Below are 23,721 nucleotides of genomic sequence, written 5' to 3'. Positions count from 1 at the left end.
GCGGCGGCGGCGGCGGCAAAGGCAGAGAAGCGGCAAAGGAGTCCGCCTCCTTCCCAGCATGCACCGCGCCACGGCCGCTCTCCGCCAACCACCATAGAGATTCGCGTGACGTCAGCGCCCAAACGCGCAGGCGCCCAAAATGGACGCCGGCGCGCTCGCTACTGCGCATGCGTCCCCTCCTCTCCCGCTTCTTCTTTTTTTCCCCCCAGTTTAAAGAGATAAGGAAAGAAGGGTGCCGCGCAACCACTTCCGGTCCCCATTGGAAGGCGTGCATTTTAATATGATTAAATAATAATATTTAATACTATTTCATAACTAGATTTAATAATAATATTTTGGTGCATTTTAGTGCACTTTTAATCTTCCAATGTTTAGTGCACTTTAAAATTATTTAATAATATTATTTAATAATATTGTATACTAATAATAGTATTATTTAATAATAACGTTTAGTGCATTTTAATATTTTATTGCTTAGGCTTTTGAAATACTTTGATTTTTTTCTTTTTTTAACAAAAATATTTTACTGATGTTTTTGTCGATGCAACACATTTAATACAAGAAGACAAATTGAAATCAAGGAGTAATAAAAGTATGCATACATTTTCCTCTTATATCGTCTTATATTAAATGCAACATTATATATATATACACACACACACACACACACACACACACAGATTATTACTAGATATAGAGCTGGAAGAAGAGACGGCGAAAGGAAGCGTGGTCAAATGGATGAAAGAAAGCATAAATACAGCGATGCCCCTTGAGAAGTGGGGAACTTTGTGGAGAAATAATAAGATATATACAAAATGTAATAATTTTGGAGAAAATTATTACAAGATCTTCCACAGACGGAACTTGACACCGTCCAGACTTCCTAAAACATAATAATAATAATAATAATAACAACAACAACAGCTGTTGGAAATGCAAAGACAAGAGAGGGACTGTGTACCAAATGGGTTCCTTCTGGTCCTATATCTCAGGAGGGTTCCAGATGGTGAGGCTGGGGAACATTGAATATTATTTTGTGCTAAACTTGCTTCACTTCTTTCTGCCTGTTTTCTTCCTCAGTTTGGTATCTATGAGAGTTCTTTTTCATTCAGAGCAACCATAAACTAGATTTAATTTTGAGTGCTTTGAAATGATATTAATAACTTCTTTGTAGACAAAATCTCTCAGATAAGAGCCGACTTAGCCGCCAATATTTCAACAGAAACCATAGGCGAGGTGTCCAGCGACTCCGTCGATGAAGTTATTCTGGATCAGCTGCAATCTGTGAGTACCGTTGACGTGGACAAGCTCCTTGGTAGAGTGAAGAAAACAATCTGCCCTCTCGACCCTTGCCCATCATGGCTGGCCGTCCAGGGGGGGATGCATTGAGGAGATTCCTCACGGATATCATCAATGCATCCTTTAGGGAAGGGCATGTTCCATCTTGTCTGAAGGAAGCGGCTGTTAGGCCGCTTCTGAAAAAACCTTCCCACCCCCTGGATATGAACAACTATAGGCCAGTCTCTTTGCTACCGTTCTTGAGCAAGGTGATCGAGAGGGCGGTTGCTCTTCAACTCCAAGCTGTCTTGGATGAAACCAATTATCTAGACCCATTTCAAACTGGCTTCAGGACAGGCTTTGGGGTTGAGACTGCCATGGTTGCCTTGACCAACGATCTGTGTCTGAGCATCGACAGGGGCAGTGTGACCCTGTTGGTGCTTTTAGACCTCTCAGCGGCTTTTGATACAATAGATCATGGCATCCTCTTGGACCGCCTGAGGGGGTTAGGTATCGGGGGCACTGCATTGCAGTGGTTCCGGTCCTTCCTCTCGGGTAGATCCCAGAGGGTGATGCTCGGGGACAGCTGCTCCAGTAAAAGGGAGCTCACCTGTGGAGTCCCACAGGATGCTATTCTGTCCCCGATGTTTTTTAACATCTATATGAAGCTGCTGGGTGAGATCATTCGGAGTTGTGGAGCTGGGTGTTATCAGTATGCCAATGACACCCAAATGTATTTCTCTATGTCTTGTTCGTCGGCCTTGAATTCTGATGGCGTCTCCTCTCTCAATGAATGTCTTCAGGCAGTAATGGGCTGGATGAGGAAAAACAGATTGAAACTGAATCCAAACAAGACGGAGGTCCTCACGGTAGCGGCCCCGAAACCAAGAATTGGGTTGCAACCTCCGGTCCTGGATGGGGACACGCTCTCCTCCAGCAACTGCATTCGCAGTCTGGGGGTGCTCCTTGACTCGTCGCTCCTGATGACAAATCAGGTAAATGCGACAGTTAAGAGCACCTGTTATCAGCTTCGGCTGATACGCCAACTGCACCCTTTTCTGGAAATAAGGGATCTCGAGACTATTGTACACGCGCTGGTAACCTCACGCCTTGACTTCTGTAATGTGCTGTACATGGGGCTACCCTTGTGCTTGATTCGGAAACTGCAATTAATGTAGAACATGGCAGCCAGAGTAGTGTCAGGAACATCGAGGAGGGACCATATTACTCCAGTATTAAAGTCCTTCCACTGGCTGCCTATTAGTTTCCGGGCCCAGTACAAGGTGTTGGTTATCACCTTTAAAGCCCTAAATGGCTTGGGTCCAAACTATCTCAGGGACCGCCTCCTCCCATATAATCCTCCCCGCACACTCCGGTCCTCTGGGAGGAATTTGCTGCAGCCTCAAAGATCTAGGCTTTTGGCTACCTCCCAGAGGGCTTTTTCTGTTGTCGCCCCCAGATTGTGGAATGGCCTCCGGATAGGGTTGCCATAATGGAGGACCTCCAAACCGGGACAAATGTAGGACAAGGTTTGAAAATGTAGGACATTTTTTTTAAAATTTCCTGGCTAGGAAATTAAAAAAAAAAGTCCTAGATTTTTAAACCTTGTCCTCCTCCTCCTCCTCCTCCTCCCAGCCTGGGAGGGAGCCTAGGCCGGCTCCCAGGCTGGGAAAGAGGCGGAGGCTGTTCCTCATCGCGGCGATCGCTGCGGTGGGAAGCGGCCTCCTCCTCCTCCCTGGCCTCGCGCAGGCCTTGGAAGACCCCGTGGCTGGAGCTCCGACCGCGGAGCCGCCTCGAAGGCCTCGCTGGGGCCCGGGAGGGAGCGTCTCCGTGGCTGGAGCTCCAACCGCGGAGAGCCTTCCCAGGCCTCAGCAAGGCCTTGGAGCCGCCGCGGGGGCTGAGGTGGCCGCGGTGGGCGGGGCCATCCCGGTTTGGGCGCCAAACCGGACCGGGACCGGGTTGGCACCGCCCAAACCGGGATTGTTCCGCCCCCCGGCGGGATATGGCAACCCTACCTCCAGATGAGATCCGTCAATTGACATCTTTAGACAGCTTTAAAAAGGCTGTCAAGATGGATCTCTTCCAGCAGGCCTTTCCTGGAGAGATAACCTCTTCTCATGAGAGTCCCCAAGGTCCTCCCTGGAAATTTAAATAGAATGCTACCGCAGTTTACTGTTTTGTTTGTAATAATGTGTATGTGTTGATGTTGTTTTAATTTGTTGGTTTTAATTATAATTGATTTAATAACTTTTTAAGGGGGGGAAGGAAGTAGATTTTGATGTATAAAGTATTGTATTTTATTACTGTTAGCCGCCCCGATTGATCTCAAAGGGGCGGGATATAAATATATTATTATTATTATTATTATTATTATTATTTTGTTGTTTTGTGCCTTCAAGTCCTGTCGGACTTATGGCAACCCTAAGATGAACCTGTTATGGGGCTTTCTTGGCAAGAGTTGTTCAGAGGAGGTTTGCCATTGACTTCCCCTGAGGCTGAGAGAGTGTGACTTGACCAAGGTCACCCAGTGGGTTTCATGGCTCAGTTGGAAATCATTCTGTGGTCTCCAGAACCATAGTCCAACACTCAAACCACTATGCCACACTGGCTCTCTTTGAAATGATGGATAAGAAGTATAGACAAAACATAAGTTAACATATAAAAGTATAGAATCATAGAGTTGGAAGAGACCACAAGGGCCATTAAGTCCAACTCCTTGACATGCAGGAATACACAATCAAATTAAGGACATGCAGATTAACAACATGTAGTTTTGGTGGTTTGCCATTTGCCAGGGAGCAAAGCAGCCCCCTTTCCTCTGGAGTTGTGGTTTCCCTCCCTTCAAGAAACTTGCTGACGAATGATAGAGATGACACTTAGGACTTTATCAAAACGGAGAAATGTAAGGTACAACACTTTAGGAGAAAAAATAAAATGCACAGTTATAGGATGGAGGCTGCCTGGCTTGACAACAATACACAGGAAAGGGATCTAGCTGTCCTGGCAGACCACAAGTTGAACATGAGTCAACAATATGAAGTAGATTGCAGCAGCAGCTGTGCATTTGCAATGTAAGAATGGGCAGTTTGTGGCTCTCCCTCCAGTAACTGTTGGATTGCAAATCCCATCTGCCCTAGCCAGTGTAGCTAATAATGAGAGAGGATGCAAGTTACAGTCCAACAGCATATGGAGCATATGGAGGCCCCCGTATTGCTCACCCTTAGTATCATTACATTGAAAATTATGTTTAAAAACATATTGACTTCATTACTGAGAATGTGGTGAAACTGTCCTTTAGGTGTCTACTCTGGAATGTTTTATTGTCTCATTCTTTCCTTTTAGTTCTTCCATTACATTTTAAAGTGGTATCTCTAAGAAGAATCCTTTCCATTTTGTCTTCTCGTCATTGTTTTAGCAAAGAGCCAAGACAAAAATCATACCTTGAAAAAAAGCGTACAGTATTCCTTTGTGATAAAAGTTTCTGAGTTAGAATTACTGTATTTCTGGAATCAGCTTGTGTATAATAGAATGTCCAGATCCAATCCATTAAATTGATTTTTCCTATTTAGTAATGAGTTTTTAAGTTTAAATGTGTTTTATATTAACTGTGAGAAAACCTTTTTACATTTCACAAAATCCCTCTACACAGGATTATGATTATTCCTCTTTCTATATGAGGCAATCAGGATTCAAATATGGATTTGCTCTATGTTTTTTTCCCTCCCTAAAGATGTTTCCAGATGTGTACACACATTACTTTTATGTTTTTAGTGCGCTGGGAGATAAAGAGGTGTAGTGTGGCAAAAGCACAAAGAAAATTTTTTAGTCTTTTCTTTGGGGGGGGGCTAAGGAATTCTGTTAGAGTGGTTTATACAGATTAATTGTAGACATTTTATGCAATACTTGGCATGCAGTTGGGGCTTTATAGAAGTTAAAGACAGGCATACCTCACTTCACTAATATGTCGCTTTTCAATTGTACAGTGCAGAGATTTTGTTTCCTGCACTCAATCTATTTGCAGCTTTTGCACACTTTGTTTTTCAGTGTCATATTTTGGCAATTTTTAAAATATATATATTTTTATTTTGCATCTCTTTTTAGGTCTAGCGCTATTGTGCACTTAATAAATGATAGTGTAAATATGTTTTTAGGGTTTTATATGCACTGGCAAGTAGGGAACAAAAGGTTGTGATTAGCTTTAAGGCAATATTTACTTTATGGCAGTGGTCCGGAATCGAACTTGTGATATTAGTGAGGTATTCTGTAATGATATATCAGCAGCTGCTAATGTGCATCTCTGATGTAACCTCGGAGTTTATCACGGGGGGGGGGGGGGGGGAATGTGGAGTTTAAATAGTGATTAACCAATGAAAATCGTGCAATCGACATTAAAACGCGATTAAAATGAGATTAACACGAGAGCCATTATCCTGTGAAGAACCAAGGAAGAAACAGCAAAAAGTCATTCACGGGAAAAACCCGTGAATAATATGCTGTTGTTTCTTGCCTGGTTATTCATGGGATAATGGCACTTTAATCACATTTTATCTTGACGTTGTGTGAAAACCATAAGCGCAATTGCAGGATTAGCATGGGTTAATCACCGTTTATGCTTCCAGTTGCCCCCCGTGTGATAAACCCCCTATAGAAAAGACAACAGGAAACGCATAGAAGTGCGTTATGAGAATATATGCTTATGTGTGGGGAGGGCGAGAGACAGACTTTCTACAGAGCTTGGAAGTAATTATTTACAACTATGTTTTGTTGTTCTTTGCCTTCAAGTCGTTTTCAGCTTCCCCTTTTGTTGAGGCCAAAGACCTTGGGAAAATTTGGGGGAGCAGTGTTTGGAGGATCATCCTGCCAGGATGATGGGATACAGAAATACCCCGTTATACTGCCAGGAAACATAACCAGCCTAGGTTGAAAACCCGATGACAGTTCTGAACCAAAGGTTCATGTTCCAGTAATACCGAGAAGCAGGAAGCTGTGCAGACCTGAGTTGCTCGACTCCAAAATTTTGACAAGTGGCTTCCTTCATTTATTGCTTTTACACCAGGCTCCATTAGTACTAATGTTCCTACGGGCTTTTACCGGGAACCCCAAACTGATTAGTTCCATGAAAAATTGCTCTCAGTGAAAGCTAGGACTGGAAGGGCTGTCAACAGGATTCACCCTTGTCGCTGTATGTGAGCAACAGGTATGGCTGTCTACGCTTTCGCCTTCCATGGATAATGTCTATTCAGCCATGTCTAGACGTCAACACTTTGGATGGGGAAGAGAGAGGGGGAAACATGCACATCTGGAATGCAAGGATGAAGAGAAACATCTGGGCATTTTTCCATGGAGGAGGTCTCTCCTCTCTCACACACACACGCTAGTTATGCTCCACACACTGGAAACCATGCGGCTTAGGGAGTTGGGTATGTTTAGTCTGGGAAAGAGAAGGATAAGAGGTGAGAGGATAGCCCTGTTTAAATACTTGAAGGGATGTCATATTGAAGATGGAGCAATCTTGTTTTCTGATGCTCCAGAGAATAAGACACGGAACAATGGATGCAAGCTACAGGAAAGGAGATTCCACCCAAACATTAGGAGGAACTTCCTGACAGTAAGGGCTGTTTGACAGTGGAACACACTCCTTCCTTGGAGTGTAGTGGAGTCTCCTTCCTTGGAGATCTTTAAGCAGAGGCTGAATGGCCATAACTTTTATTTCTGTCCTGCTTTTCTGTAATAAAACAATTTAAGCGGCTAAGAACAAGTTCCTGGGCCTGACTTGGCCAGTTGGCTTGGCCAGTGGAGTTGGGGGAGCCAGAAGCCCATCCCCTTGAACAGCTTGAACTGGCTGGAAAGGAGAGGGAAAGTCCAGGGGAGACGTCCATCGCTCCCCAAGTCCTCCAAATCCCAGTGCAATTAGGGCAGGACTCTGGGGGCCGGGATGTCCTCCTCCTCCTGGCTACTTGCCCCGGGGCTTTCAAAACCCCTTTTTGGGGCCGTCTGTGGCCCACGGGCCGTATGTCGTGCGCCCTTGATCTTGTGGTCAAAAGGTTTATTATAGTAGTCTATAAAGCACATGCTGGTTTTCTTCTGGAGTTCCTTGGTGTGTTTGCATTGTGGTCCCCACTGCCTCTTCCTTTCCTGAAACCAGCTTGCAACCCTGGGATTCCTTACTCCAAATGCGTCTGGAGTCTTTGTGGGGATTTTGTGTGGGACATTGCTGCCATGGCCCTGTAGTTACCAGTCTTTTGCATCTCCTTTTCTTTGTATGCATGGGGAAATACAGATTATATCCGTATCCAGAGTTTAAAAAAACATTTAAATATATCAATATTTTATTAGATAAAAGAGCAAAATCAAAATTTGCTTTTTGGAATATGGATATATATATTCCAGAAAACAAACCTTCATTTTGCCCTTTTTCACTCTGCTGCCATTGCGTTGGATGGGGCTGGAGCATCCATGGACGTTGCTTTCTTCCCTGCATCTGTTATCCCTGGGGCCCTCTCCCTCTTCCATCAACTGAGCCTAACTTCCTTTCGAACCCGAAGTGTCTCGCGCTTCCTACAAGGCTGGACCTCTTTGGCTTGACGTCGTCGCCATCCCTTTACCCATCATGCCCCGCGGTCGGAACGCTACGCCGCGAGCGCGCAGAGGACGAGCCGCGCATGCGCCGAGAGCCGAAGGCAACGCGCCTCTAACAAAGACTACATCCCCCAGCCTGCCGCGGGTGGGATTTGCGCCTGCGCGCTCGCATTCGTCGGGCTGCCATCTTGGGCTGCCTTCAGCTGGCGCCAGAGACGCCGCCGCCGCCGCACAAAACGCGAAGGTTGTAGGAAGGAAGCGGGACGGATGGTGGGGCCCCGGAGGGCGGACTGGCAGGTGAGGGAGGCCGGGGCCCCTTCGTGGCGGAACCGTTCGGGGCTTGTTCTGTCTCTTTGGAGGGGGAGCTTCCCATCAGTAAGGAAGGGAGGCCTCTGCCCTGCCTCTCTCTGGGCCCTTTACGGCCCCCGCGAACTGGGGCCTCTTACCTTAAGTAGTTATAGCCTTTGTCCGAAGGGAAGGGAAGGGGGGGAGTAATAACAATCATAGATACAGATATAGCTAGCTAGATATTATATATGTATATATACACACACTTTATATATATATATATATATATATAATATTATTATTGTTATTATATGATATATAATGCCATCCAATGGCTTTCCACCCCCCCCTCCCATGACAGACTGGTGAAAGGGAGGGTGGAGGTGTACAGAAGGAGGAGAAAATGATGATGGTGATCATAATAATAACAACAATAACAATAATAATAATTTATTATCCAGTACTCTTCCCCCCCCCCCCAGTGACAGGCCAGTGAAAGGGAGGTGGAGGTGTACAGAAGGAGGAGAAAATACTAATACAAGTAATAATAATAATAATATACAATGGCTTTACACACACAGACAACCCCACAACAGGCTCATGAAAGAGGGGTGAAGGTGTACAGAAGAAACGGGAAATGGGGTTATTATGCATCCCACACACATTCCTATATTTGTATTTATTTGAACCCCGCTCTTTTTCCCAGGACTGGCCGGTGAAAGGGGAAGGGACTGTGGTTATTACTATCATCATCATCATCGCCATCATCATCATCACTCTTCAAGGGTTTTCCATCCCCCCCCCCTCACTGAAAGGCCACTGAGAGGCTGAACAGAAGAAGGGAATAACAGTCATATATTTTATTATTATCATCGTCATCATCCAACGGATAACCCCCCCCCCCATGACAGGATGGTGAGAAGGGGTTGGGGTTGTACAGGAGGGGGAAATAAACATAACGTGTGTGTGTGTGTGTGTGTGTGTTTGTATAATTTCCTCTTCTTCTGCACAGCTTCGCTCTCTCTCTCTCTCTCTCTGGCCTTTCACAGTGGGGGGGGGGATTGAAAGTCGTTGGATCCCCATCTGTACAGCTTCACCCCTGTCATGGTGGGGGGGGGGGAATGTAAAGCCATTGGATTTTAATGTGGTATCTCTCCCCCTCCCCCATTTTCATGATTTCATTGTGGGGGGAGGGAAAATCCTTCCTTGCTTGCTTTCTAAGGCCACTGGAATTTAAAATGGTTCCCTCCCTCCCTTGATTTTATTTTGAGGGAAGGGAAATCGATCCCTCCTTCCTTCTTTCCTAAAGCCATTGGATTTTAAAATGGTAACTACACACACACATGAATGTATTTGGAGGGAAGGGAAATCAAGCCTTCTTTCTTCTTTTTTGCTTCATGCCAATTTGGTTCCCCCCCCCCCCCCGGCCAGGATTGAATCTTGAGGGAAGGGGAAACCTTTCCTTCCTAAAGCTGCTGGATTTTGAAGTGCCCCCCCCATTTAATTTTTAGACAAGGGAAATCAATCCTTCCTCTTCTTTTTCCCCATTCTTTCCTTCCTTCAGCTTTAATTCCCCCCCCCCCCCCAGTGCCCAAGGCTGAATTTTGAAGAAAGAGGACTTCTTTCCTTCCTTCTTAAAGCCATTGGATTTTAATGTGTCTCCCCCTCCTCCCCCCATTTAATTTTATTTTGAGAGAAGGAGAAATCCTCACTTACTAAAGCCATTGGATTTTAAAGTGATTCCCCCTCCCCTTGATTTAATTTTGAGAGAATCCATTCTTCCTTCCTTCCTAAAATCAAGGGGGGTGACCACATTAAAATCCATTGGATTTCAATGTGGTTCCCCCCATGATTTAATTTTGAGGGAAGAGGTCTTCCTTCCATAAGCCATTGAATTTTAATGTGTCCCCCATTTTATTTTGAGAGAAAGGGAAATCCTTCCTTCCTAAGGTCATTGGATTTTAATGTGATCCCCCTCCTTTGATTTTATTTTGAAGGGGAAGTCAGTCCTTCCTTCCTTCAGCTGTTTGATTTTAAAGTGGTTCTCTCTCTCTCTCTCTCACCCATTTAATTTCCTTCCTTCCTTCCTTCCTTCCTTCCTTCCTTCTGCTATTGGATTTTAAAGTAGTCCCTCCCAGTTTAAATTTGAGGGAAAGAGAAATCCAACCTTTCTTCTTTCCTTAATTTTAATGTGGTTTTGCCCTCCCATTAATCCCTTCCCTTTCTCTCCCTTGCTTTCTTGACTGGTAGAGGCCTTTCTTTTCATGTCAGCCAATATAGCTTTCTCCTTTCAATTCTTTCATTATTTTTTGTCTCATTTTGGGATGTGGGGAAAGAGAAAGAGTGAAATTGCTATTGTCTCTAAAACGCCCAGCCCCCAGATAAGTGGCTGCTCCTTCTTTGTATAGCTGATTTTATGCTGCTTTATGGATCTGGTTTTATGCCTTATCTATCTGATGTTACATTTCTCTTCTAGTATCTCTGATTTTACACTTTGTTTTTCTATCTCTTCACTCCTCCTTCCTCTTCTTTAAGGAAAGGGAAAGAAAATTGTCCGGTCTTTCTCTTTTACCATCTCCATGATTGGTTAACTATTTCATTTTTAATATGCCAGACTTCATATATTCTTTGATTTGGGGGGGGAGGTGAGTGGTGGAGAGATGGAGGAAAATGGATCTCTTCTTCATCCCAGCCCCAGTTGATGCGCCTTTGTATTTACATTTTTTCTGCCCCCAACCTTTGCCTTTTCCAGCCTGCTTCTCTGCCCTGCTTTTGTTGGCTGTGGAATCGCATCTCATTGCTTTCTGGGTATCCTCTTTCCTCGCCTTCACATCAGTCATCATCTTCACGTCAACCATAATTGTTATTGTCACCATCACAAATAACAAGGGGAGGGGGAGATGGGCTGTTATTCCAAGTGGAAGGAGCAGAAAGATCTTTCTCCCCCCCCCCCCACCCTCTCTTTGTAAGCTGCTGATAGAGATTTGGCATTTCATTCATGTAAGGCAGCCTGTTTTGGATCTTTCTGATGGAGCCAGAGGTTTTAGTCCAGTACTCTTACATAAACTTGATGTGAAACAGGGCTACTCAAAGTGGTAGTCTGTGGACTATGGCTGGTCCACAAGATGCTGGCTGCTGGCACCCAGACAGTTTCCATTAAGGAAAGAAACAGTCGTAGCCAGTGGGCACAAATACAGTACTGGTCCCTGGCACATTAGAGGGGAAATATCACCAGCCCCCCCCCCCCCCCCCCCCATTAGATAGCCTGAGAAGCACCAGGGTAAAACATGTATACAGTCAAGCGTTAGGACCACTGAGTTCTCCAATACCTCCATCACTTCAGCTAGACTTCGGTAGAGATGTCATCAGTAATCTGGATTTGATTTTTTGTACCCAACCAGATTATGATACGTTCCCTTTGTTTGTCTCTCCATAGCATTATGGATCTACTGGGTATACATCCACCTAAAGCAGGTGCAGTGAGTGTTTTCATGCTGTTCAGATATTGTTTGACAGGAGCTCCCATAACATGTGATTGATGCCCTGCTGGATTCATTCCAAAAACGATGTGAATTTGGGGTGAATCCTCTGAGTAGATCAAGTAAAACCTTTAGGGAGAACTCTGATGAGCACTTGTTTCAAAGGGCGTTCATTGATATGTACAGGATTATACAATTTGTTGCTTAATTGGTGTGTGGAGTCTCACAATGAAAGGTGCGCTTAAAAAAAATCACCATCTTTTTCAGCTCCATGTTGGCGTTCTTTTTTTTTTAACTGAGCGCAAACTCAAATAGTCTTGTACTAAAAATGACCTTTCCTTTCTGCATGAATGGTCATGCCTCTCATTTCCTTCCATGTGTTAAAAAAAAGTGTTAGGAAAATATATCTTATGTTTTATTGCTTAATTGGTTAAATACAGCAGTTCATTTACAAAGAAAATCCTTAGTTGGTTGAAAAGCAAATTTGCTGTCTTGCATTCCCCTGCCTTTGATTTTTCTGCAGTTACTGTTTTGCAGTGCGGAATCTAGAATCTTTATCCATGCCCTGCAGGCCTCGCAGCTGCACTTCCACATTGCGCAGCGTTTCAGGAGTATGCCCTCGCCCAAGTTGAATCATGTTTTGGCTGATAATGCATGGCTGTGAGCATGTGCATGCATGTATTCTGGCAATAAGATGGCAAAGGCGGAAATGTTGGTAGCTTTTGAACTGTTTTAATGGTGATAAAGTTGGGCAAGTTGGTACTTGACTCTAGGAATAAATGAGATGTTGTGATTTTGGCTCTGACTTACAAAGCAAGATGTTTGCGGATGTGCATCTGCAATTTATATAGCTATGAGGCTGCAGGATGCAGGGCTGATAATGATGCAGTTTATATAAATTATATTTGCCTATGCTATTTGTGTCCTTGTTTGAAATGCGGAGAGGTAAGCATCTGCCTCCTAGATATCCTTTTTAAACACACATTTGACATTGCCATCACACTTGTAAGGCTTTCATGGCCGGCATCCATAGTTTTTTGTGGGTTTTTTTGGACTATGTGGCCATGTTCTAGAAGAGTTTCTTCCTGACGTTTCGCCAGCATCTGTGGCTGGCATCTTCAGAGTGCATCACACTTTGCATCACAGTGCTGTTGTTGTAGCCCTTCAAGTTGTTTCTGATTTATGATGATCCTAAGGCAACTCTATTACAGGGCTTTTGTGGCAAGTTTGTTATCAAGGGTTTGCCATTCCTTTCCTCTGAAGCTGGGTTTCTGTGGCTAACTGAAGATTTGAACCCTGGCATCTGAGTCCTAACACATCAGCTCTTAAAGGGGCTAAAAACTTGTCGTTACAACATTTTCAAGATGATGAATTTTGCATTCAGATTGATTACTACTGTTACACATAATCTCAGAGTAATTCCAGCCCTGTGGTTCTAACTACCTGAACTTTTCCTAGTGTAAAAAGCATTCCAATGCTGCATTCTTTACAGGTTCTTTGCAAGTCATTTAGACTGATTTCAGGTGATAACTGGAGCCAGGCTTGGCAAGTACCTGGATGGGCAGTGAGCAAGTAATACCGAAGATTTCCAGGCAGGGCTAGGAAGGAATTTTTGCTGAAGCCCTGGAGATTTGCTGCTGGTCTGTCAAGAATACTGAGCTAGATGTCTGAAACAGCACCTTATATTCCTAACAGTTCCTTCTAATACTACAACTGGTTTACTAGTTCTAGTCCAGGTCTGATGGGCTGTTTGGCAAAGCAGCCAAAAGGTGGGACAGAAAAGACTAGTGGTACCAGGACTTTTCATTTTCATGTCAAAACACTTTCATATTCAGCGACTGGAAGTTCTGATTAGAAATCTCAAAAGTTCTGGACACCTGGTCCCATGCTCTGCAATACACAGGTCAGGCAAGTTGGAAGTAGGACTGCTTCAGGCATGAATAGATCTCTGGCTTGCATAACCTGAAGCCATCTCATTCAGTTCAGTTACTTGTTTTGTACCACTGATCCCATGTTCCGTTTTCAGTGAAGGCAGCAGGTTTTCAACTTCATTGATCTGCAGAATTGGGAAAACTTGTCCCCAGCTGTTATGAAACCCAGTCCCCAGCCCACTCTAGATTCTGGGAAACGTTCTCGGGTACAAACTTAATTCATGTAGAGGTCATCCAGGCCAGTCGGGGCAAACTGTTGTCCCCCATGTGTCCGAGCAAAAGTCTTGTTATTCTACCAGCCTTGCAACAAGTTCTGGTTCCATTATAGGCTTCCTGAATGAGAAAGCTATGAATAAGGCTCAGTCAAAGGTTTTCTGGTGAGAACTGTCAGATTGAACATTTTCAAATCTTCCCTGCTCTCTTCCACCACTGCCATGTCTGTAATGCTGATCCCTTAGAAGTTGGCATCTGTCTTATTTATGACTCACAAGAAATCATTTCCCCACATTCTACGGTGTAATTTCTAAGAGGAAATTACTGGAGGAAATGGTTGTGTTAGGCTCCCTTTCTGTCGCCCTCTGAAAAAAAATGTTGACATTTGCTAAGACTGACATTCTGTTTTAGCAAAAGAAGTGTTTAAATGTGGGAGAAATCATTTATAGCTGGGATGATAAACTTTTTGTCTTCCAGAAAGTAATTCATGACTATAATTCTTTTCTTTTTGGTCATGCTGGATAGGGGCTAGGTAGTTGCAAGCTAAAATGTCTAACAAGTTTCTCACACTAGGTAAAGTTCTGGTACTTGAGACCACCACAGGACTGTGCATACTCTGGGATTTTGTAAAACTGTAGAAACTGGTACTAGATGCAGAATTCACCTTCCTGAAAATGTCATAATAAAGTGTCTTTTGATCAGAGGTCTCCCGCCCTGATCTAAGACAGAAATAGGGGATGTATAGCCTTCTAGATGTTGGACTGCAATTTCCCCATCTCTCATCATTGGCTATGCTGGCTAGGGCTGCTGGGAATTGTAAAATACCATCTGTAGGGTTACACATTTCCTACTCCTGATCTAAGGTCAGCCCTGAAGCGCCTGTTCAGCTGCCATTCTCCCTGACTATTGGCCATGCTGGCTAGTGCTGATGGAGTTGTAATTCAAAATATCTAGTGAATCTGACATTGGGAAAAGCTGCCCTATGGCATATGGTGAAGAAGCTTGGATCTTTGCTTGGTGAAGGTTATGGCCATGTTGGAGAGGCAGAGTTGGAGGGCCTAGTGTTTTAGTTGTTGAAATAGACTCTGGAGACCACAGTTCAAAACCTTGTTTGGCCATGGGAAGCCACTGGGTGACCTTGGGCAAGTCACACTTTGCCTCAGAGGCAAACCCCTTCTAAACAAATCTTGCCAAGAAAACACTGAGATAGTTTCACTTTGTGGTTGGCATAAGTTGGAAATGACTTGAAGGCACGCAACAACAACGATGGCATGTTGGAGTCCCAAGATCTTACTTGATTGATCCTGCTCCCAAGGAGGCATGTTGTATGAAGGAACTGGTTTCTTCTGGTTTTTACATCTTTCCCATTCTGTTATCTTTCCTATGTGTGAGACTAAGCATATTGTTCTTGTCAGATTTGTAGTCGCCACTATTTTGAAATCTTTGGTTTGATGGCTATCCTAGAGCAGCACATTCTGGGATAAGCACACAGTTAAGAGGACTCTCCCGGAGCTGCCATTTCATTTCTAAGCCCTAGGGCAGTGGTTCCCAAACTTGGTTCTCCAGATGTTTTGGACTTCAGGAATTTCTGCCTGGCTGGGGCCTATGGGAGTAGAAGTCCAAAACACCTAAAGAACCAAAGTTTGGGAAGCACTGCCCTAGGGGATCATCCTCTGAGGTCATGTGGGACTTGGACAGCTTCTTGCATTCCTAGCTTGGCATCCTGTATTAAACAATGGCCCAGCCTTAGGGGAAGGCCATGGCAAACTCTGAACACATCTTGCCAAGAAAACCCCATGATAGGGTCGCCATAAGTTAAAAACTGCCTTACCTCTCCTAGTTACTGTGCCTGGTTTATGTTTTTCAATTTCCCTTTTGAGAAGCTTTTATGGCTGCTTAGGCTCCTCTCCCCAGGAGTCTTGAGCTAAAAGAAGAGCTCTTAAATATTGTTTGGATTGGCTTTTGTATTTGCTTAATGTTCCTGGCTATAAAGAATGGTTTCCTTGGAATTTCATTTCTTAATTGGTTCAGAATTGAGTTTTGTTTCAGAGCAGCTCAGATTTCAGTTACAATAAATTAATGCATAGACTATTGTGCCTTTTTTTTTTAACCAGCCAAGTGGCCTCCCATATATATTCCCCATTAAAGATGCTGCTGCCGGTGGTGATCATGCACAAACTTTAACCATTCAGACCAAAAATACTTTTTTTCACAAGAAGTGAATATTAGACTTTATGTAGAATAACAAATAGTATAAGAAGTTTGGCCCCTAAAAGCGCCAGATCCTGTCTGATCTTGGAAGCTATGCATAGGCCCGATTTAAACAGGCCTTTGCGCCGCCCCTGCCACATGCTAGGGGTTGACCAAAGACGCAGCTTCCATACCGGCCTCACCCCTACCACGTGACGGGGGCATCAAAATGGCAGCGCCATGTACACCTGGGTGCCGCCATTTTGACGTAATGGCTGCAGCGTTGTGGTTACATCTTGGCGCCACTGAAGGGCGCTTCTGGCGCCCTTTCAGTGGCACCAAAAGGAGCTCTGTTTTGGAGCTCTTTCTGCCGTGTGTATCGCTGGTGTGGGCTTTAAACGGCCACGCCAGCGATACAAAGAGAAAGGGGGCGAGTGGCCCCTTTCTCCCTTTCCTCGCCACTGTTGGGGTGTCCTTGGGGCATAAAGCCCCAAGGACACCCCTTTCTAGGCCGCGAGGAAGCGGCATTTTGCCGCTTCCCTGAGGCCTGGAAAAGCGGCAGATCGGGGCATCTGGGATTGCCACTGTGGCCACTGAGGCCCCAATCCGTCAGGGAAAGGGGCGGGTGCAGGCCGTCCCAAAGGGGCGGTCTGTATCCCACCATAGTCAAGCCTGGTTAGTACTTGGAGGGGAAACCACCCAACAAATACCAAGTGCTGCTGGTATGTTAGAGGAAGGAACTGGCAAACTCTTTGACTATTCCTTACCTAAGAAAACCCTATGAAATTCATAGTGTTGCCATAAGTCAATAGACAACTTGAAGGCACATTTTCTCTTGGTAAACCATAACACAAGGGAATAAAGGTTTACTCTATAGGAGTAGCTATTAATGCCATAGTGTTGGGCCTGTCTCCCCCCTCCCTGTGTTTCCATACCCTTCTTGCCTTCTAGTTTGAAAGCTAGTATGGTGTATGTATATCAGAGCTGTAAACACAGTAAGACACCTGTTTAAAAAATGGTCTTCTACCTTGGGATTTTTCACATTTTGGAACTTGTTCGTCTGCCAGAGTCTGTCTTTTACAAAACACGAGTTTTCTGAAATCGTAAATCCTAAAATGTGAGAAGTAATTGAAAAATATTCAAAATGCTATAGTAATCTTGCCTCGGGGAGAGAAACCTTTGAAAAGGTTAGTTCTTTTGTGTGAGAATAAAAATAAGCAAAGTTTTACATTCCTACTCTGTTCTACCATTATGAGAGAGGGGCAAATGTCTGTCCATTTCCTCCACACCATCTATCTGTAACTGTAGATTTTTAACAACTCCCCCTCCATTTGCCTTTTTTAACCTTAAAAAAGTGCAAATTGCTTCAGCCTCTTGACCCTATGTGTTGCCCTTTTTTCTATCTTTCCTAGTCGTGCAGTGTCATTTTAAACTTTTTTTGTGGTGTGCCCAGCTGAAAACTAACATGAAAATGTGGGAAATGAAGATAGATCACAGGGGGATTATCTGGTTAATCCATGTAAGCAACCCCTGGGCTTCCATGTTGCCTCTTCCCTTGAGTGAGTCTAGTTTGATCAAACCATGGTTTAACACTGCAGCCAAACTACTATCAAACCATGGTTTGCAATTGGCCCTCCAAAATTAATTTTTGTTGCTGCTGTTCTGTGATGATGTTTTATATCCCGCCCTTTATTCAAGTACCTTACATCACCAGAGACTGAAAGACAGCAACTTCTTCAAGGTCAAATGTATTGCAACGTAAAATGATGCATACTGGGGCAAAAATATTTCTGTCTCAACTCATTTTGTGATGCTGGTATAAACCAATTACTTTATCTTGTTTGTCTCCTTTGTAGGGGTGGTGGGGGTTTTTTTTTGGGGGGGGTGATAAATAAGAAATGTTAAAATATCATAGCTTAGAAATGTGTGGTCCATGTTAAAATATCATAAACTCCTGTCCTTTATTCATCCCTGGGTTTGGTGTTGGTGTCATAATACCTTCCTGAAACCTGACAGTGGTAAACGTCTGATGCTCCCAAGAACCGTGAACACTCACTATGTCAAGGCTAAGAAACTGAGCTATAATGTCTGGAGTTGGAATATCTTCTCTGCTGAAAATAATAGATGGTCTTAGGTAAGATGCATTCATACTGTTGCCCTTGTGCCTTGCTTATGAGTTTTCCATAGGTATTTGGTAGGACATTGAGGAGAACAGGATGGCCAAATAGATGGACCTGATCCAGCAACACTCTTCTTGTTTTGTGTCCTTCCAACTTCAGCCTTTTCTCTGCCAAAAGGAGCAGATGTTTATTTCATGTTTCAGGTATCTGTGATACTCCTAGGTGGCACAGCCTTTTGAAAGTGTTTGGGGCATTGCTTGATGAAAAGAGTGGGAATGGTTTTATTTTTGTTGAAGGCACACAGCAACCACAAACGAAAATGGGACCATCTTCATTGGCTCCCATTTTCTTCCAGGTTAACTTCAAAGTGCTGACATTGACCTTTTTAACAGCCCTAAATCCCAGTCTTCTCCAACTTGATTACCAGCTCACCCACCCACATGTATTAGAGGATAGCTTCCAGAATTACCCAGTTGCTGAATTTGTAGACCAACACATTTAGAGGGTACAATGTTAGGAAAGACTGCCCTGAAAGCTTTGGGGTCTGGCTGTTTGAAGGACCGCTGTGCCCGTATGCCCCTGGCTACACACACTTGATTACTGACCAGGGCTGACTTTCAGCTCTGCCACCTTCTGTGATGCACTTAGTGTTTACACACAGTTGGGGTGACATCTCTGCTCTTTGTTTGGGCATGCTTTATGGCAAAGTCCTTCAGGATTGTTTTAACTCTCCTGCATCAGGATTTTAAAACAGCAGCAGTAGCCTTGCATTGAGTCAGTTATGAGTTAATTTCTGTCCCTATTGGAATTCCAGGGTATGTTACTGTAGGCTGTATTTCAGAGGAAGGAACTGACAAAACCATCTCTGAGTATTCCTTGCCTAAGGAAACCCCATGAAATTATAGTTGGCCTCCACATTTGCAGATTTGACTTTTGCAGATTTGTTTATTTGCAGTTTTGATTAATATGTCCTCTGTAGGAATCTCTAGGCTAGATCCTCCAGTGCAACTCTGTCAGAAGTTGACCATAGAACTGTGTTGGAGAACCTAGGAGTTCCTAGAGAAAACACTTCTTTAAGCATTTCTAGATCCTCCGGCATGATTCTATGGTCAACTTCTGGCAGATGTTGATCATAGAGATGCACTGGAAGGCCTGGAGATTGGTAAAAAGAATAGTTTTTTTTTAATTTGCAGTTTTTCTACATTGACAGGGATCCTTCACCCCTAACCACTGTAATGGGGTTGCCATAAGTCAACAGGAATGTGAGGGCACATACATATACAGTGTTCTGGTTAGCAGCAGGATTTAATGTGCACATCTTATGTTTCGGAGCTCCTTCCAGCTTTGCGTCGCTGGGCGCAGCCTTTAGATGGCTGCTCCAGAGACGCAAAGCAGAAAGGGGCCGAGCAGCCCCTTTCTGTTTGTCCCCGCTGCCGTCGGGTTTCCTTGGGGCATGAAGCCCCAAGGATACCCCTTTCCAGGCCGCAGGGAAGCAGCCTTTTGTTGCTTCCCCGCGGCCTGGAAAGCGGTGAATCGGGGCCTCAGAGGCTGCCGTTGTGGTAGCTGAGGCCCCGATCTGGCGGGGAAAGGGCCGGATACAGGCCGCCCCAAAAGGGCGGTCTGTAACATGCCCCAGTCTATTTTTCTTTTCTTTTTAAAAATCTGTACACAAGAAGTGACTGAAATGTATGGACATTATGTATAAGCTGTTCAGGTGACTGTTGTTGAATGCTTACAGCAGAGGTCCAGTTCTATGGCAGAATGTGACTGTGGGGGCAGATATGATCCATTGTGATGTATGACGGTTAAAATTTGCAGGATTTTATTGGCTGTCCTCTCTTTTTTGGGGGGAGGGGTTTTATTGTATTATTGCCTTCCCTTCTTCTTTAATGTTTCACCTCCTTTGAGAACATTTATTCAGGACAGCAGAATATCAAATCAGAATACTCACCAGTCTACAAAATAATTTGTAAGTTTGTGAAGTATGCAATGATTACACCTATTCCTGAATACTGATGCAGTTGAAAGATGCAAGACACAGAACCTTTTTTTCTATTAGCTGTCAACGCCAACCCCTCGCCTTCCCCAAACAAATTCCATAATTCCAAATCTTAATCTTCATATAGCTAGATGCTTTTGAACTGCAATTCCCATCAGGCCAACTCAGCATAAGCAGTAGTGAAGGGATGCTGGCAGTTGCAATCCCGCAACATCTGGAGAGCCACAAATTCCCTGTCCCTGACAAAAAGCAACTCTCCTGGTGACAATCCCAGAGAATTCTGATCTTTGGTGTGCTAAGTTAGTTTTTCCACAGTCCACTTTCTTCTAATTACATCATGTCAGCTGGTTTTGAATGCCCTCACAGCTGTGGTTTGGCCATGTGTGCAGCGCAGGTGGTTGGTTGGTACTGCTGCAATGTTTATATATTCAGAAGAGCCTGTGATAGAAATTGTCTTCTTTGCTCACACTTTCTGTACTTGTCTTGTGTTTGCAGGGAGGCTGAGCTCTGCGGGAGGCAGACCAGCAGTGGAAAGATGCCTGTTGTGTGGCCAACCCTTCTGGATCTCAGCAGGGATGAGTGCAAACGGGTCCTTCGTAAACTGGGTATGATGAGGGGGATCCACTGGATTGGAATCTTTGCTCTTTGGAAGCTGCCTTCTGCTGGTTGAGACTTTTGATCCATGTAGCCCAGTGTTGTCAACTCTGAATGGCAGCAATGTCTGGCCACCATTTAATGCAGAATTCTTTCCTAGACTTTAGTAAAGAACCCTGGTATTATTCCCTTGTGGTCTCCCATTTAAGTTCTAACCAGATGTGACCCCTCCTTAGCTTCCCAAATTGGAAAAGACCATGTAGTATGGTTATCTTTGCACTGACTGCCTCTGACATGTATACTGTATATACTCATGTATAAGTCTAGAAATTTAGGTCAAAAAATTGACCCCAAAAACCTGAGTCGACTTATCATAGAATCATAGAGTTGGAAGAGACCGCAAGGGCCATCCAATCCAACCCTCTTCCATGCAGGAAATCCAGATCAAAGCATCCCCGACAGATGGCCATCCAGCCTCTGTTTGAAGACCTCCAGGGTCAGTGTAAGTCTTGTACTTTAACTCTTATTTAAAAGAATGAGCCATCTCCTTATGAAAAGCAAAATTATAATATGTAAAGCTCTGACCTCCCTCTACTCTCTTATCCATCCAGTCTTAAGAACAAGCACATAGAGTTATGTCTGCTGGAATTTTATAAGTTCTTTGACATTATTTTGCTTTGCTTCATCCTTTAGATCCTTTGTTATGTGCCCCTAAATTTTACCCTCGACTTATCCACGGGTCTTAGCAAAATCCATAATTTTGTCCCCAAAACTTGCCCTCAATTTACACATGAGGTCGACTTATAGTCAAGTGTATATGGTATATAAGATCTGGGTTGTGAAACTTAATTAGAAGTCTTTTGTTACCTGTCAGGGTAATGATCATGAACAACAAAAATAATTCAATTGACAGTTGTAGGTGTAAAGTCTTGGGACTACAGTTGCAGTGCTGGTTGAAGCTATGTTGATCAGCAGTCCCTGCTCATCCTATATTCTGTTAGAAAAGTTCCACCACCTCCCACTGAAGTGGGACTCCCAAAGTCACATGAGGACTGGCTGGAGAAAATGTTATACAGTGGGCCTTCCCCTTACTTGGGGAACCGTTCCGGATCCTCCCGCATAAGGGAAAATCCGCCTGTGCTCGAGCCCCATAGAAAATAATGGGGCACATGCATGTGGTGGGGCAATGTACCCACGCCATGGGCACGCACTCCATTATTTTACTCCCTGCGCGGCTTCCGCATAAGCTGGAAGCTGCGTAAAATGCATCTGTGGATGGCACAGCGCACTATGTATCTAAATACAATTAAAATACAGCATACTCCCCACAGTTTTTAAAAAATTGTGTGAATGAAAAGGTCTTTCAGTACTTGAGAAAAGACAACAGAGAGGGAGCCGATGTAGCCTCCCATGGAAAAGGAGCAGTCACTGAGTAGGCTCTCTTTCTGATTAGAGGGCTGTGATGATGGCAGGACTGAGAGAAAGCCTTCTTTCAAGGATCTTAAGACTGGCAGGTTTGCAGAGGGAGATAATAGAATCACATACAGTAGTCATAAAGTTGAGAGAGACTACAAGGGCCATCCAGTTCAACCCCATTGTGCTATGCACAAAGCAGTCCTGACAGATGGCCATCCAGCCTCTGTTTAAAACCCTCCAAAGTAGGAGACTTCACCACTCTGTGAAGCAGAGTGTTCTAGTGTTGAACAGCTCTTGCTGTCAGGAATTCTTCCTCAGGTGGAATCTCTTTTCCTTTAACTTGAATCCACTGCTCCATGCGCCAGTCTCTGGAAAAGCAGAAAACAAGCTTGTGCCATCCTTAAATCTAGATTCTAGAGCAGATAATTAAACAGAGTCTGCGATCATTTAGAAGGGAATGCCATAATCACATTCCAGAGAGTAGGACCCAGAACAATGGATTCAAGCTACAGGAAAGGAGCCACTTCAACATTAGGAAGAACTTCCTGACAGTAAGAGCTGTTTGATAGTGGAACACATTCCCTTGGAGGGTAGTGGAGTCTCTTTTGGATATCTATAAACAGAAGCTGGATAACCATCTGTCAGGGATGCTTTGATTGTGAGTTCCTGCATGGCAAGGGGTTGGACTGGATGGCCATTGTGGCCTCTTCCAACTCTATAATTCTATTATTCTAATATGCTATCCCTTCAAATACTTGAACACGGCTATCTGTGTCCCCTCCTACCCTTCTCTTCCCAAAGCTAAACATAACCAGCTCCCTAAGCTGCTCTTCATAGGTCATGGTTTCCAAACCTTTCACCATTTTACTCGTTGCCCTCTGGATACACTTTCAGATAGCTTGGGCCTAATGGGCTATGTAGTTCATAACCACCGTTTTGATTTGTGCCCAGAAATATACTGGTAGCCAGTAGAGTTGCAGTCCAGCACATCTGGGGGGCACTTACAGATGCCCCTGCCTCTTTTATTTTCTCTTTCCGCTTCTAGAAAGAGCATTATCTCAGATGCTTCTCTCAGTCCTGAAGTAGACAACAAGAGGCTAGCTGTGTATTGATATTGCTGAATCTCTCACTTAGGGTTTTTTCTTGTTCTTCTTTGTTTCAATATTCTCTTTCTTTTTTTCTCTTTACAGAATTGGAGGCCTATGCTGGTGTTATCAGTGCCTTGCGTGCACAGGGGGATCTTACGAAGGAGAAGAAAGACCTCCTTGGAGAACTCTCCAAAGTGCTTAGGTAACTGAAGCTCCTTGTACTAACTAGTCAACAACTTCTCTGAAGATGCCAGCCATAGATGCTGGCAAAACGTCAGGAATAAACTCTTTTAGAACATGGCCACATAGCCCAAAAAACCTACAAAAAACTATAGTCAACAACTCATCCTATCTCTTCAGACATAAAGAAATTTGCAATGAAGGAAATTTATGATAACCAGATATACTTAAAACCTAATATAGTCAACCCTCAGTATAAGAACTTTTGTTTTTAGCTGTAGCTGTTTTTGTTAATGTTTTGAATTGCCTTAGAAAGGTGGGTTTTAAATAAGTTAATAAAGAATTAAAGCCATATAGTCAGTGGTA

General features: G+C 44.0%; 1 protein-coding gene across 10 annotated transcripts in view; it reads left to right on the top strand.

Annotated features, from left to right (window-relative positions):
- The first annotated feature begins 8,049 nt into the window (after positions 1–8,049).
- Positions 8,050–23,721, top strand: part of EMSY (EMSY transcriptional repressor, BRCA2 interacting) — a 55,002-nt gene continuing 39,330 nt past the window's right edge. For 7 of the 10 annotated variants that reach the window (XR_016280283.1, XM_089513006.1, XM_089513011.1 and 4 more), the window contains exons 1-4: positions 8,050–8,154; positions 17,975–18,092; positions 20,573–20,682; positions 23,278–23,377. Coding sequence is in view for 9 of the 10 variants with exons in the window: in XM_089513006.1 (XP_089369132.1) it covers positions 18,043–18,092; positions 20,573–20,682; positions 23,278–23,377 (260 nt within the window). In the remaining variant the exon portion in view is untranslated. Of the gene's footprint in view, positions 8,155–8,851; positions 9,061–17,868; positions 18,093–20,572; positions 20,683–23,277; positions 23,378–23,721 lie in introns of those variants that run through there. The other 3 variants (XM_089513004.1, XM_089513005.1, XM_089513012.1) reach the window with 3 other exon arrangements.

The sequence above is a fragment of the Sceloporus occidentalis genome, unplaced genomic scaffold (assembly GCF_023333645.1).
Source record: "Sceloporus occidentalis isolate IW3139 unplaced genomic scaffold, rSceOcc1.0.p SCAF_2, whole genome shotgun sequence".
Taxonomy (NCBI): domain Eukaryota; kingdom Metazoa; phylum Chordata; class Lepidosauria; order Squamata; family Phrynosomatidae; genus Sceloporus; species Sceloporus occidentalis.
Note: the sequence above shows the minus strand (reverse complement) of the source record. Positions and strands in the feature narration are given on the sequence as shown.